Source organism: Zychaea mexicana, assembly GCF_025766255.1.
Source record: "Zychaea mexicana strain RSA 1403 chromosome Unknown BDB00scaffold_1, whole genome shotgun sequence".
NCBI lineage: Eukaryota > Fungi > Mucoromycota > Mucoromycetes > Mucorales > Lichtheimiaceae > Zychaea > Zychaea mexicana.
The window spans coordinates 949,286-962,081 of record NW_026516664.1 but is presented as its reverse complement, the minus strand read 5'-3'; the positions used below and the strand labels follow the sequence as shown (position 1 = coordinate 962,081).

General features: G+C 42.5%; 2 protein-coding genes across 2 annotated transcripts; one reads left to right on the top strand and one right to left on the bottom strand.

The window, feature by feature from the left end:
• Positions 1-1,474: 1,474 nt before the first annotated feature.
• BDB00DRAFT_795204 (WD40-repeat-containing domain protein) lies at positions 1,475-5,566 on the top strand. Its single transcript, XM_053121374.1, has 10 exons — positions 1,475-1,640; positions 1,748-2,115; positions 2,195-2,915; positions 3,011-3,105; positions 3,195-3,329; positions 3,419-3,810; positions 3,914-4,464; positions 4,549-4,856; positions 4,958-5,075; positions 5,154-5,566. The coding sequence occupies exons 2-10, from the start codon at positions 1,782-1,784 to the stop codon at positions 5,503-5,505; spliced, it is 3,006 nt and encodes a 1,001-aa protein (XP_052985973.1). The 5' UTR covers positions 1,475-1,640; positions 1,748-1,781; the 3' UTR covers positions 5,506-5,566.
• On the bottom strand, positions 5,567-8,724 carry BDB00DRAFT_795194 (Poly(A) polymerase central domain-containing protein). Its single transcript, XM_053121373.1, has 10 exons — positions 8,464-8,724; positions 8,232-8,380; positions 7,939-8,048; positions 7,772-7,825; positions 7,227-7,640; positions 6,852-7,111; positions 6,450-6,763; positions 6,242-6,365; positions 6,036-6,090; positions 5,567-5,964 (listed from the first exon to the last, which is right to left on the bottom strand). The coding sequence occupies exons 1-10, from the start codon at positions 8,658-8,660 to the stop codon at positions 5,806-5,808; spliced, it is 1,836 nt and encodes a 611-aa protein (XP_052985972.1). The 5' UTR covers positions 8,661-8,724; the 3' UTR covers positions 5,567-5,805.
• Between the last annotated feature and the right edge of the window lie 4,072 nt (positions 8,725-12,796).

Genomic DNA, 12,796 nt, shown 5'->3' with positions numbered 1-12,796 from the left:
GACGGCGTGTCAATGCAAAACAATAGTTGATAACAAAGGCAACAGCAGCTCCGAAAGTAACGGCCAACTAGACTATGATATTACATATAACGCTCGGTGTGTCCGGGTAAACCTAACCTCCCCAGAACACTAAAATATGTTTCACTCCTCGGGACACCCACGCCTTCCCTTTCCTGACTCCACCCTTATTCCGTAGAGGAAATAGTTTCTTTGAGAATAGTCTACGGCACTGAAATATACATGTATATAACTACAACAGTGAGGAAACATCGCGCCTATTATCAGCTGTGGAAGGTCAGCTCCAGAACTTGTCTACGGAGGAAAAAGCTGGAATCGAAGATATTTATGGACAAGCCACGCCGATGCAACTGTATACAGACGGATTTCATTGGGCCAACAATACATAAACGTGAGAAGAAAAAGTCTGCATGATATTCTCTCTCTCTCCCCAAAGTCACATTAACAATATCTCCAGTTTCTTTTCTCTGACCATTATATATGCTATTCATGGGCTGAAGACGTACCGAATTCATATGTATGCAGGTGAAAGGTCCAGGCAGCAGCAGGCAACTCCAAAGCAAAAAGAGACACTATATGCTGCAGTCGTACAGTCAATCAGTGAGCTCGTTACTAAGCACGATCCAAGAAATAATCCAAACTATCAGCCGTCTTCACCATCGTAACTGTGATGAATAAAGGAACAAACTGTCGATCCTTTCATTCACCACTAATATGTATTATGTTTCAAATATGTTGACTGACAACAAGTTCATTTCAAACGCGTAATCATTGCTCTTCATCCCTGTAAGTTATTATGCTCAACCGTTCGTTTCTAGCTCCCTGGCACATCTCACCGCGCACAATATATAGCGCAATAACACCTAGTGCATATACACATTGGATCTCTTCATTGACTGATAATTCTGACTATATTCACCAAGAAAACGCTCAGTATTGTTGATGCACTACCTCTGGTCTTCACCTTTCATCCTGGTCGCTTGTTTGCTGCATAAAAGGTTGACGTGTTGCTGTGTTACACAACACGTCCATGAAGAGATTAGAACACAAGCTTTGTTTGCGTGTTACAAAAAGTTGAAACACCTGTGCTTAAGAAATAAACATGACAATGACTGATTGATACCGAGAAGCCCCTTGTTTGTTTATAGTAAGCGTGGGTGTTTATACTGTACCAACATGGTCATGCGACACCTACTTTTACAAACTAAACTGGCGAACTTCCTCTCATACATGATATCATAGACCCAGCATTCTTCACGGTTCTTGACACAACAGTGACATGTTATGTTACGTTATCGCTGCTAAATAGTTGACCTCTTGCAATGTAAAGATATTAGAAAAGAGGAGAGTAATGCACTGAGGCGCAATGCATGAGGTTGTGAATATTTCTGTACCAGGTGATGTACGAATAATAATTATGGTGTCAAAGTTTCTGTGAGCATGCGCGTAGTGCGTGTGTGTGTGTGTGTGTGTGTATAGTGCAGTCCTCTCTACTTATCCCAAAACCACAATAACAGTAACTTTTACCCCCTCTCTGGTTCTTCTTTTTTCCTTTTCATCTCACCACACACCCACAAACGCGTTCTTTTGACATTTTGGTGACAAAGGATCCTCAATTCACTGTAAAGCTAAACTTAATTTTTTTCTCGTTTTCATACGGGTCAAAAGATGGTTTGACTTATTTATTTGGGACTATCTGAATGGTCAACTGTTTCTTTGTTTTAAATAGAACAACTGATTATAATTTTAAATTTTCTTACGGAATGCGTCCGAGACAATCGTCGAATCTCACGTCGTCGTCTATGCCCGTTGACGACCTATATGGAAACGAAGGCATGGCGCCTGGCAGGTCATTGGGGGACCCCCGACTTTTATTCCAACAACGTGCTACCGGAGCAGCAGCAACAGCTGGGTTGGCACCTCAACTCATTCAACGCAGAAGATCGGGCCTCGATCTTACACCTACGGCTAGTAGCGATGGCAGCGTCGGTGGTGGTATTGGTTTCGGTGGCACCACTCCAGCTACCAATAGTAGTGGTGGTGGTGGTGGTGGGGCCAGCCGTATGTTTGGTTTGACACGACAACAGAGTGAAGGAGGTACAGTTAGTTTCTCCTGATGACTTGATTTGATAAATATCTATAAATGATATGCTCATTTACCAAACTACTTTACAAGGTGGTACAGCAACCATATTTCGTCGACGCGACAACAACGCACGCCGCTTGCAACATCGACGACCAATTCCTATGCATCGCAGCTTGGCACGAAGCCAGACAGACATTCGCCTGCCGCGTGAAAACAGCATACCTCTTACAAGAAGTCGATCACGTTCGCCTATCCGTTGGGCGCGTACATCTACTGTCAATGGCATGCCGTTTGATGCTGCTGCTTCTTACGATGATCTGTCGCGTGAAAATTCCGCGTCTGCTACTAGTGGTGCTGCGAGTAGAGGAGGAGAATCTGCATCGTCCGGTTGGCGTCGCCTTTCTTCTTCGCTGGCGCGCATCTGGGGCCGCTCCGAATCCGATAATAATAACAACGAACAACAGCAACAGCAACAGCAGCAACAAAATATTGAATGTTTTCAGGATCGTTTGGAAGGACCATCGTCTTCATCATCCGCGCACCATCATCGCCATCATTCTCTTGTGACTGCAGCGATTCCTGCTTCTGCCGTTGCTGCTATCCCTGCTGATGGAGCATCGCAAGTTGTTGATGAGGAGGAGGATACAGCAGAAGAAGCAATGATACCCACCAACGATGCGAATGATAATGCTGATGCGCGACCAAGTGCCGTGGATCGTGCAGACGATGAAGACCCCGATCCACTGTTATGCCCTATCTGTCGCGACCTGTTGAACTCTGTCGCAGTCACTGTGTGTGGGCATACATTCTGGTAAATCTTTTATTTGTCCCATGTTGATAAGAGTTGAGATCAAGGCGCACTAAAATTTGGTTATTTGTGTGGACATCGTGCATAACAATCCACAGTTATCCATGCATTTCACAGTATGTGGCCGCATCCCCGGATTGTCCAATTTGTCGTTCGCGACTTACACAACAGCAAATTTTGCCCAACTATCAGTGTACGTATCTCTTTAATATTAAAAGGAAAGAAAAGACGAATAGCGCTGTTAATACAAGACTTTAACTGTTCTTTATCAAAAAAATAAAGTTTCAGACCTAGTCGAAATGTACCGAGAAGACAAGCGCCGCGGTTCTCAGAGTATGATCCGCTCGGTACAATCAGAACCGAAGCGTAACAATGCCGCGTTACTTGAAGCTATTTTGAAAGACCTGCCGTACAAAGGTTTGTTGCTGATTATTCTTTCAAAGCGGTTTGATCCTACCAGCAAAAATAACTAATCAGCTGTTCTGCCATGCCCTTTAACTAACCAGAGGCGTTGGCACTTTTGCAACCAGCTGTTGCTCGAAAAAAGCAGGAAGAAGTCGATCGCAAGGTTACGGAAACTATATTGTTGGAAGAATTTCTGGCGAGACTAAAGGAAAAGCACAAGTGTGTCATCAGTGAACTAGAAACACAAATCAAGGTGATCGATAATGATCTGGTGCGTGCCAAGAGCAAACGTGCCGTTAATTACATGAATGGCGTAGAGGAAGGCCTATCATCATCCAGTCTTTTATTGGGAGGAACTAGTGAGGATGCCACCGTCATTGACACTGTTGAAGGTGATGCTAGCGGCAACAGTGCTACGACAGCTGACAACGCTGCAGACTCACTGGCTGTTGCTAACTCATTGCATCGCGCTGGTCACAAGCGAAAAATCCAAGTACGTATGTTAATGAGTTTTAGGGCACGGAGAATAAGAGTACTAGAAATTGAGAAGTCGGGAAAGATGATTTGCTTACTTCAAGCGCTTTCAAACATAAAAGGAGCTACTTGGGTTTGGTGGCGATACCGCTTTGAACGATAGTGTGAGCCAAGCCAAACGTCAACGACTCTATGAACGATTTGAAAGCTTACATGAACTATACTTGAAAGAAGCTTGTATCGCTAGTAGTAGCGGCAGCAGCAGCAGCAGCAGCAATAACAGCGGTAGTGGTACAGACCATCCATTTCATTACGACCTTGACAAACTTTCATCCTTGCTTTACGAGACAACTCGATTCAGCTCATTTCGTGTATTGGATACCCTCTTCCATAATGACAGCAACACATCGAGCATCATCTCTTCTATTGAATTTGACCGCGACGATGAATTCTTTGCCATTGCTGGTGTGTCACGTGAAATCAAGCTATTTGATGCAAGCATGATTGCGGACGCGATCTCGGTGCAAGACTCAATGATGGATAGTGACAACATCAACGATCCTTGGCCTCGCGGTAATCGTGATACGCGCGGCTCTGGTTTTATTGGTCATTTCCAACCGTCTCAGCTCGTGCATTGTCCCGTCAAGGTGATCCCAGTCGGTCAAAAGATCAGGTAGAGATATACTTGAAATCTCCCTCTCTCTTACAAAATGTGCTGGCTAATTTCTGATATCACGGTTCATGTGCTTATTTAAAGCTGTCTGTCATGGAACACATATGTGAAATCGCATATCGCAAGCTCGGACTATGAAGGCACTGTACGTGTTTGGGACGTGAACGAAGGCCAGGCAATTCGTACCTTTGATGAGCACGAAAAACGTGCTTGGAGTGTGGACATGTGCTCTGCCAACCCGACGTATCTTGCATCCGGTGGCGACGACTCCACTGTCAAGATTTGGTCGACATCCATGGCACATTCAGTCATGACGTTGCCTTTCAATGGAAATGTTTGCTGTGCCAAGTTTGCTCCTAATGTTGCTAATTATTTGGCTGTTGGTACAGCTGGTAAGAAAAGATAAGGGGCGCGATTGTAAAAAGGAGAAGAAGATGTGATAACTTTTAATTACCAACAATGGACGCAATTTTGTTTGATGACGATGATACAGATCACAGCGTTATTTGCTATGACCTGCGCAACACGGCGACGCCCATCCAATCTTTCAGTGGCCACAGGAAGGCTGTCTCATATGTCCGTTGGCTCGACGACAACCAACTTATTTCCGCGTAAGTTTTATTACTGCTTTCTACATTGTGTTCAGATCCACCTGTAATATAAGCTCACACACGGCATCTGTTTTCTAGATCTACAGACAATACCCTTCGTCGGTGGAACAATACGAATGGTGAATGTCAGCTCGTCTATTCTGGTCACAAAAATGAGAAGAATTTTGTTGGTCTGTCTGTGAGCAAGGACTGGATTTCGTGCGGCAGTGAAGATAACTCGATCTATACCTATCACAAGGGCTGCAAGACCCCCATCGCCAAATTCCGATTCCCTGCAGCGCCTATGGCATTCTATGACCCACAATATACCCAAGAAGAGGACCAGCTGTCTTCCGGATTCGTCAGCTCGACGTGCTGGAAGAGGGATACTAACACCTTATTGGCCGCAAACAGTAAGGGCATCATTAAAGTGCTTCAAATGGTCCCATAACTATGATGATTCCTCTTTACAACCTTCAACAAAATAACTGTACGTTATGTAAAAAAAAAACCTTGTTTTTCTCCTCAACACTGCAACCTAAACCTCTTTTTTATTTAAAAAAAAGCAAAAAACTTTAAAAGAGGGCGAAACAAACCAAATTTACAACTAGTAGTAGGAATTGAAAAGTAAAGGAAGGCCAAGAAGAAAAGGAACTTGGAAGGAAAATGTAGAGAAGATAACTAATCACCTAGATAGAAACTATAGAAGTAAGGTTAGCAGTAACAGTAGCAACTATACTACTACTACTACTTACTCCTTCAAAGCATCTGCCAAAGGTGCTGCTGGAGTTACCCCTTGAATACCGTTGCCATTGTTGCCACTTTGTTCAGCACCGTCTGTGCGCAACTTCTTGGGTGGCGGTGTGTTGGATGCCATTGATTCTGACTGTGCCACCAACTCTCGTACTCGCTATAACGTTCAAATATGAGTAAATTATGAATTAAAGTGAACTTTGTTCTTCCCTTTTCTTGTTTTCTTACTTTTTCTCCCTTCTGCACTTTTCTCTCGCCAGCCAACTCCTTGGGAAGCATCGAACTATAATAAGATAAGATTTAGTATGTATGTATCATCGTTATACAAAAAATTAATAAAATAAAAGAATGTATGAATTAATGAAGATATACGGCCATTTATTAAAGACCCTGTCACTTCATTTGTTCTTATCCACCCGTTACTTTTTTTTTACCTCTTAATCGTCTTGACATTAATTGCCATTGTATCTGGTTCATACTTGTCCCAACCTTTAACCAATTTGAGGAATTCTTGTGTAGGATACACCAAGTCTAATCGTCTTGTACCACCAGAGCCAGCTAAACGATACAACAACACTCAGTATCCAACATTCCTCGTCATCCTTGATACATCAAACACAGCCAACAATATTATTAATTTACCTGGTTTAGGCTCCACATAGAGACCGATAAAGAACGATGTTGTATAGATTGTTTTGATATTATTGACCTGTTCTTCTGTCAGACTTAATTTTTCCTTGATCTGCTCCAAATGATTTGCATCCATGTTTCCTTCACTAAGTGTGAACGAACGCTCAGGCAAATCCACGCCCTTTGCCACATCCTGCTGCTCTTGATCTGTCAAACAATAGTGTACTTTATCCACGCCTTTCGTACAAGGGTGGGCAAGAATCAACAACTCGACAAATTCGAGCTTAATAATTAATTGTCGCAACTTGGACTCCACCAGACCCGACCTAATACATAGATATAAACAATGCTTAGCGGAAAAACAAGCCAAGACACACACACACACACACAGAGCCAAAAAAAATACCATCATACCATTTCAATTGTGCCTCTGCTGATTCTGCGCACGCGACGATTTGGAGATAATGCTTGTACGCCTGGAAGAAGTTACTATTTTCGAACAGATCTACCCACTTTCCTTTTCCGCGCATGATCTGTTCCACCATTTCCGATGCTCGCTTAAATTCCTTGATCATGATCGTCCGTGTCGAATCCGTCACGTTGTGAGTCGAGCACATGGATGGATATGCCGGTGTGATGATAGGCATACGGTGACTCTTATCTGCTGGATAAAGCTGTTTTCAAATACATTAGCAGGTTAAATCTCTTTCTTTGTCTTTTAGATCACATTTCCCAACTTGTATAATACATCAAAACTCCCAAAAACCGAATATATACATAAATAATTACCTTTGGATTCCACACACGGACTTGCAAAGGTCCATCCTCAATTGGCCTTAAAAGTACGGGCTGCGGCCATTTCCACTGGTACAAAATACGGAAAAACCGATCGACGATCGAAGCACCACATGCATTTGGATACAGCTGACATATCCGGGCCACCAACATGGCCCATGCCACACCGCCCAAGAACCCCATCACATTAGAATAGATCCCACGGCGTTTGCCCCATAATTTGATGGTTCGAAGTGCTGTACGGAAAGTATCAATGTTCGGCACAAGACGTAAGATCTCGTCGGTCACACGTGAACCGTTCAAACTTCGAACACATCGCTCGTCAACATTTTTTAAAAGATTGTTGTCTGCCAGTTCCAAATCGTCCGGTACTCGAGCAATGGAGAGTGGAGCGCACAAAAGATCGATCTGATATTCTCAAATCGTGTGTGAATTAAGATCATGATCCCTTCTTCTTTTACTGCATGATGTCCCAAATAAATCTCTTCCTCGATGGATAATTTTCCTCTTCTTAACGCACAGAATAAATAAATTCTTACCGGAATACCCGAAAAGTGCATGTTGATAACAGGTACATAGGCATCTGGCACCGACTATGTGTAAAAGAGAGGAGTTTAATTTTAACATTAATCTTCCACATATTACCCTTCTACAAATAGATCTCTCGATATATACACGCGCACAAAATCAAATGGAAATACATTACCGTAAGCTCTGTTACTTCAGGCCGTTCCTTAAGCATATCGTACATGACCGTAAAGAAATGATCTCTCTCCACGTGTTTGGGAACAACACAAAGAGTATCAATATCAGCGCCTTAAAGATAAAGACAAATCAACATGCGATAGTGTAGTTGTTGTTATTGTTGCGAGCTTAATAGTCTCCAAGGAAAATAACAAAAAACATATGTGTGCCCTTTTCTTCCTTGATTGCTTGAGCAAGCAATGGCTGCTGTCGTCATCGCTACCACAATATGAAACAAGCAGAGATTAAAGTTACCTGCACCGTGTACACCCAATCGGTAACTGCCAAATGTAAAGATCTTGCCGCCAGCTTCTCTAGCTAACGAATCTGGGAAGCCTTTCATTTTGCTCACTTTGTAAACGAATTCCTTGACCAGTTTATTTAGTTTCCCCAAAACCACGACACTATATGCATGTATAAGATGATCAATAAAAATTGCAAATTAAGTTGAGACTGACAAAATCCTTTAAAAAGATCCATTCATTACCGCTTTTGTGCCTCTTGTTCGCTTTCAAATAATCCATGGTCATGGAGTGTTTGTAATAGATCTGTAGTGAGCTTCTTTTGCTCTTCTGTGGGATGTGCTAAAGAAATGGGTGCAGTGACGCCCCATTGGCGTCGTTGTTGTTGTTGCTGTTGCTGTGATTGCTGTGATTGCTGAGGTTGTGGTTGTGATTGTGACATTGAAAATAGTTAAGAAGGTAAGAGAAAGAAATAAGGATGCAATACACTCATACACTCAAAAAAGGGGAGCTTTCTGTTATTACCAAATTTGGTTGTGCTGGATTTATTTGATAATTTCACCAATGACAGCTGCTTTAGCCATCCGTACATTCACCTTTTTTTAAATACATGCGTAATTGTAGAGTTGTTTCCAGCACAGAGCTTCCGATTATGTAAATGTACTGATATGATGTACTGTCAAGAAATAATTAATCACTGTTCATCTCATTTGATTCTTCCCTGTAGCGATATATACAACGAAATTTGTTACAAGAGAAACATATCTTAGTTGTAGCAAAGCTATTTGTACACTAAAAGTAGAGTATCAATGCTAGAAAGGGAAAAGAGAGCCTCCTGATTTGGGTAGAGGTCTGCCAAAGTCCATTTTATCCGCCCCATCGAAAACAGCGGTCAGGTATGGATTCCGCAGGCGAAAACCGCTGCTGTCGAAGCCTGGTGATTGCACTGGCAACAGTTGGAGCATAATTATCACCAGACACGCCAAGGAACCCTCTTGAAGATGTGGACTCTGGTTGATAGCTACGGCAATGCCTTCGCCACTGCTCATTTAGTCACGAGAGGTAAATGTATCTGCTGACACTCTGTTTGCTCGATCGAGAACGCTTCTTTCTTAAGAGGACGACGACGAAGCTGATATACTCAAGTCAAGTTAACGAGCGATAATGTCTTCAGCGTAATGCTCTTTACCCGCATTACATGTCGCCAGTCCTAATTCGTTGCCGAGGAAGATAGACTGTAATGTGGATATTTTACTGACGAGGTCCAGAAATTGTGTCGTCTATTATGTTCAAAAGGAGTTTGGTCAACGGCATGTTGTTCCTGCGAGATATTAACGTGTTTGGTAAGCAATTTGTAAAGTGCGCCAGCGTCACTATCACCATCGTGGTAGCGAAAAGGAAATTTCAATCCGACATGGTTAATCAATACAAGCTCCTGCAAAGACGACAGTAGCGCATTTGCCTAGATTACGACGGATGCGATAATATCGCCGACGGTATTCAAGAAGTCTTCTTGCAGGTGATGGCTTTGATTGATGACGGATGCCAAGTCTGAGCCGCTGCAGTTAGTTCTGACCTGTTGCCCATTGTCTCCCGTGGCAGATGAAATGAAAAAAATTTATGCGGGGACTTCTGGGACAAATGCTCTGCTAATAACATGAACTTGGCGAGAATGAAAGTTCTGTTGTTGTTGTTCTGAGGTTGGCTACCGCTGCTCGTCACCAGCAAACGTTGTCGTTGTTGTCTTTGCTCGATAGAAAGAACTGATGTGGTAACCATTGCTGTTGGGTTGGGTTCAAAGCGACAACTGATGAACTTGAACCTCGGGCACGATGCCACAATAGGTTGTATAAACAATTTTCCCTTTTGTCGATTGAATTTCATGTCAGTGATATATTTGGACAGTAACTCCAAGTGTTTAGCGAACTGGACTGAATCGTCGACCGATCAACACGATTAAAATCCTTGTTTGTATAAGAAAGAATAATCAATAATAATGATACGTCAAACTTTTGTGATTTGAGTCAACAACCCAGCTCCTCCCTGTTCTGCTTGAGCGGTTGTTTTCTCTTCAAAGCAAAAAATACGGGCAACCGTCTCTTCCACATTCTACTGTCTAAAATCTTACCTAGATGGAGTAAATATGTACAGTTGCGGCTATACAAAGTAGATAGCATATCCAAAAGGTTGCGCTGGAGGTAAAACTGACGAATGACCAGTTCACGGACATGAGCGCCTAGACAGCGATGCAAAATCACTGTCTTGTCCGAATCATGCTTGACGCCGTTCGAGCGAACAGTGTGCCACATTTCTTGCTTATCATAAAAATCAGATACACGCTTCATCCAAAGTTTTGACATCCTCAATACTCTCAAACAGTCACTTTTGCCCTTGATGTACGAAAAAATGGTTTGGGCGAGTTTGTGTGCGCCGCGCATTGAACTGGGTCAACTTTTTCTGTTGTGATTACTGCACATCTTTTCTGCTCCTTTCCATCTCGAGCTTGTAAGTGAAGGTTTGGGAAAGAGGAAGAAATAAAGGCAAGAAAAGCGGATTGTGAGAAATTACATGCTACTAGCAGTGCTGTTGCACAGACATGACTATCTAACGTTGTCAATTATTTTTTTCTTTGCGATCTATTAGCTTAGAGTTCGCTTATCATAATTTGGAACCGTCTAAGTAGACCATGAGGCTTTTCGAATATGGCAAATTGACGGATGACTGCTGTTGGAGGAAAGGAATTAATAACGCAGAGCTACTAAAGTTATGTTATTGGTATACAAATTACTTTTTCCAGCCGATTACTCAATACTAAGTAACTATGTTCCTTACTCTTCATTGTGGCTCATAAAAATGTATGTCATACTCTTCGTATGTACTCGAAAGAAAGTAAATCAAAGATACAGTTTATACGCCATAAATTCTTAACGTTATAGTTTCTTTTTTCTTTGTCCACCCTTAAAATAAATCAAAATCAACATATAGTAGCCAGCTGGAATCCTCTAACTATAATGCATTGCTCATTTATGTACTTACTACTACATAGTTGTTGTATGTGATTAAAATAGCTCCTATCTATCAAACCTGGTTGAGCTCGTAGAAGACGACAGAAGAGGATAACCTTAATAAGAGCTCGGCCATCAATTGTACTAACATCTGAGTATGGTATGAGCAAACTTTGGCGAGAATAATGTAATTAGAAGTTAGAGAAGCAAATAGACACTTGTCTAACACAAGGTGACGTGCAAGCCAGGATAATAGGAAGGCTTGTACAGTAGAGAATAAGAGTGCAAGAAATGAAACACTTTAGGGTGAGACATCCGACAACTAAGTATAGCTGTTGTCTGACAAAGAAGCAAAGATGGTAAACAAGACAAAGAAGTTTTCAGTTTGAGGCATGACATATTAAAGTACCTGTATCATAAAGACACTACAGATTTTTTGAAATCGCCACGTAAGTATGGAAACAACTACAGTATAATCTTGTAACAATAATGCCTGCTCGTCGTTGACGGAACAATCAGTAGGCGTACATACTGTGGTAAGTTTGTGTAACCCTGTCATCAGAATCATGATTGCCAAGCAATGGATTAGGACCGCGATGTGATGCAAAAGTGCAGTATCAACTCCATATACAGTCAAGCTGTTTGGTTCCTGGTACTATAATGGCATTTTTGATCTTGGGCCGATAGTCATTAGCAGAGGAACGCATATATTCTTTTTCTGTTCGCTTCTACACGAAAAGCCAAAAGAGAAACCATGCATATGCAGAAATAAGATTTACGGAAGTCGAGAAGGTACCACAAGCAAGGGGGTGATGTATGAGAACTGTCAAAATAAGAGAGACAGGAGAAGCAGCGCATATATAATCCGTTTGCTGCTATGCTCTTGACTCCTTCCTTCCTTTTTTCTCTTCTACATTATTACGCGTTATCTTGACCTTGCTCTCAAATAGAGCCTATGCTTCCCTTTCGAGCATAACATGATTCGCGTTATTCTCAGTGTACTGGGCGTTTCACAAATCTGGATCATGTCCAGAGACTCGTGGCGGCAATGGAGAAAATTACGAGTCATGAAAAGAGATTACCAGGCTGCACTCCATATGTCTGACAACACTTGGTCAACGACGAACAACGGCAGCAATGGAAAAAGAGATAATGGCAGCAAGAGCAGTAGTAATTATAATGATACGCCGACAGCAACCTTGTTCGAAGATAAGAGCAATAAGCCGTATATGCACGATTCTGCTGCTGCTGCTGTTGTTGTTGCCGACAACGCAGCCATGTTAACGAACCACAACAATTCTGTGTACGTTGTCATCCCACCGGCGCTCAAGGAATACGCGAAACTGGTCTTGGAACTCAAAGCACAAGAGAGCAAGATGGTCAAAGATGCAAAGGATCGTATGCGGAACATTGCATCCATGCCCATGGTTCTATGCGCTGTCGGATTCATTCCCGCCTGCATCTCCTCGTTCGGTGGACTTTACAGCAACACTGCAACGCCCACTTACGACGACTACGACCAGTCCATTGTCGGCAAGCTGTTGATCGTGTTGGCTGTCTGGTGCTCTTTCAG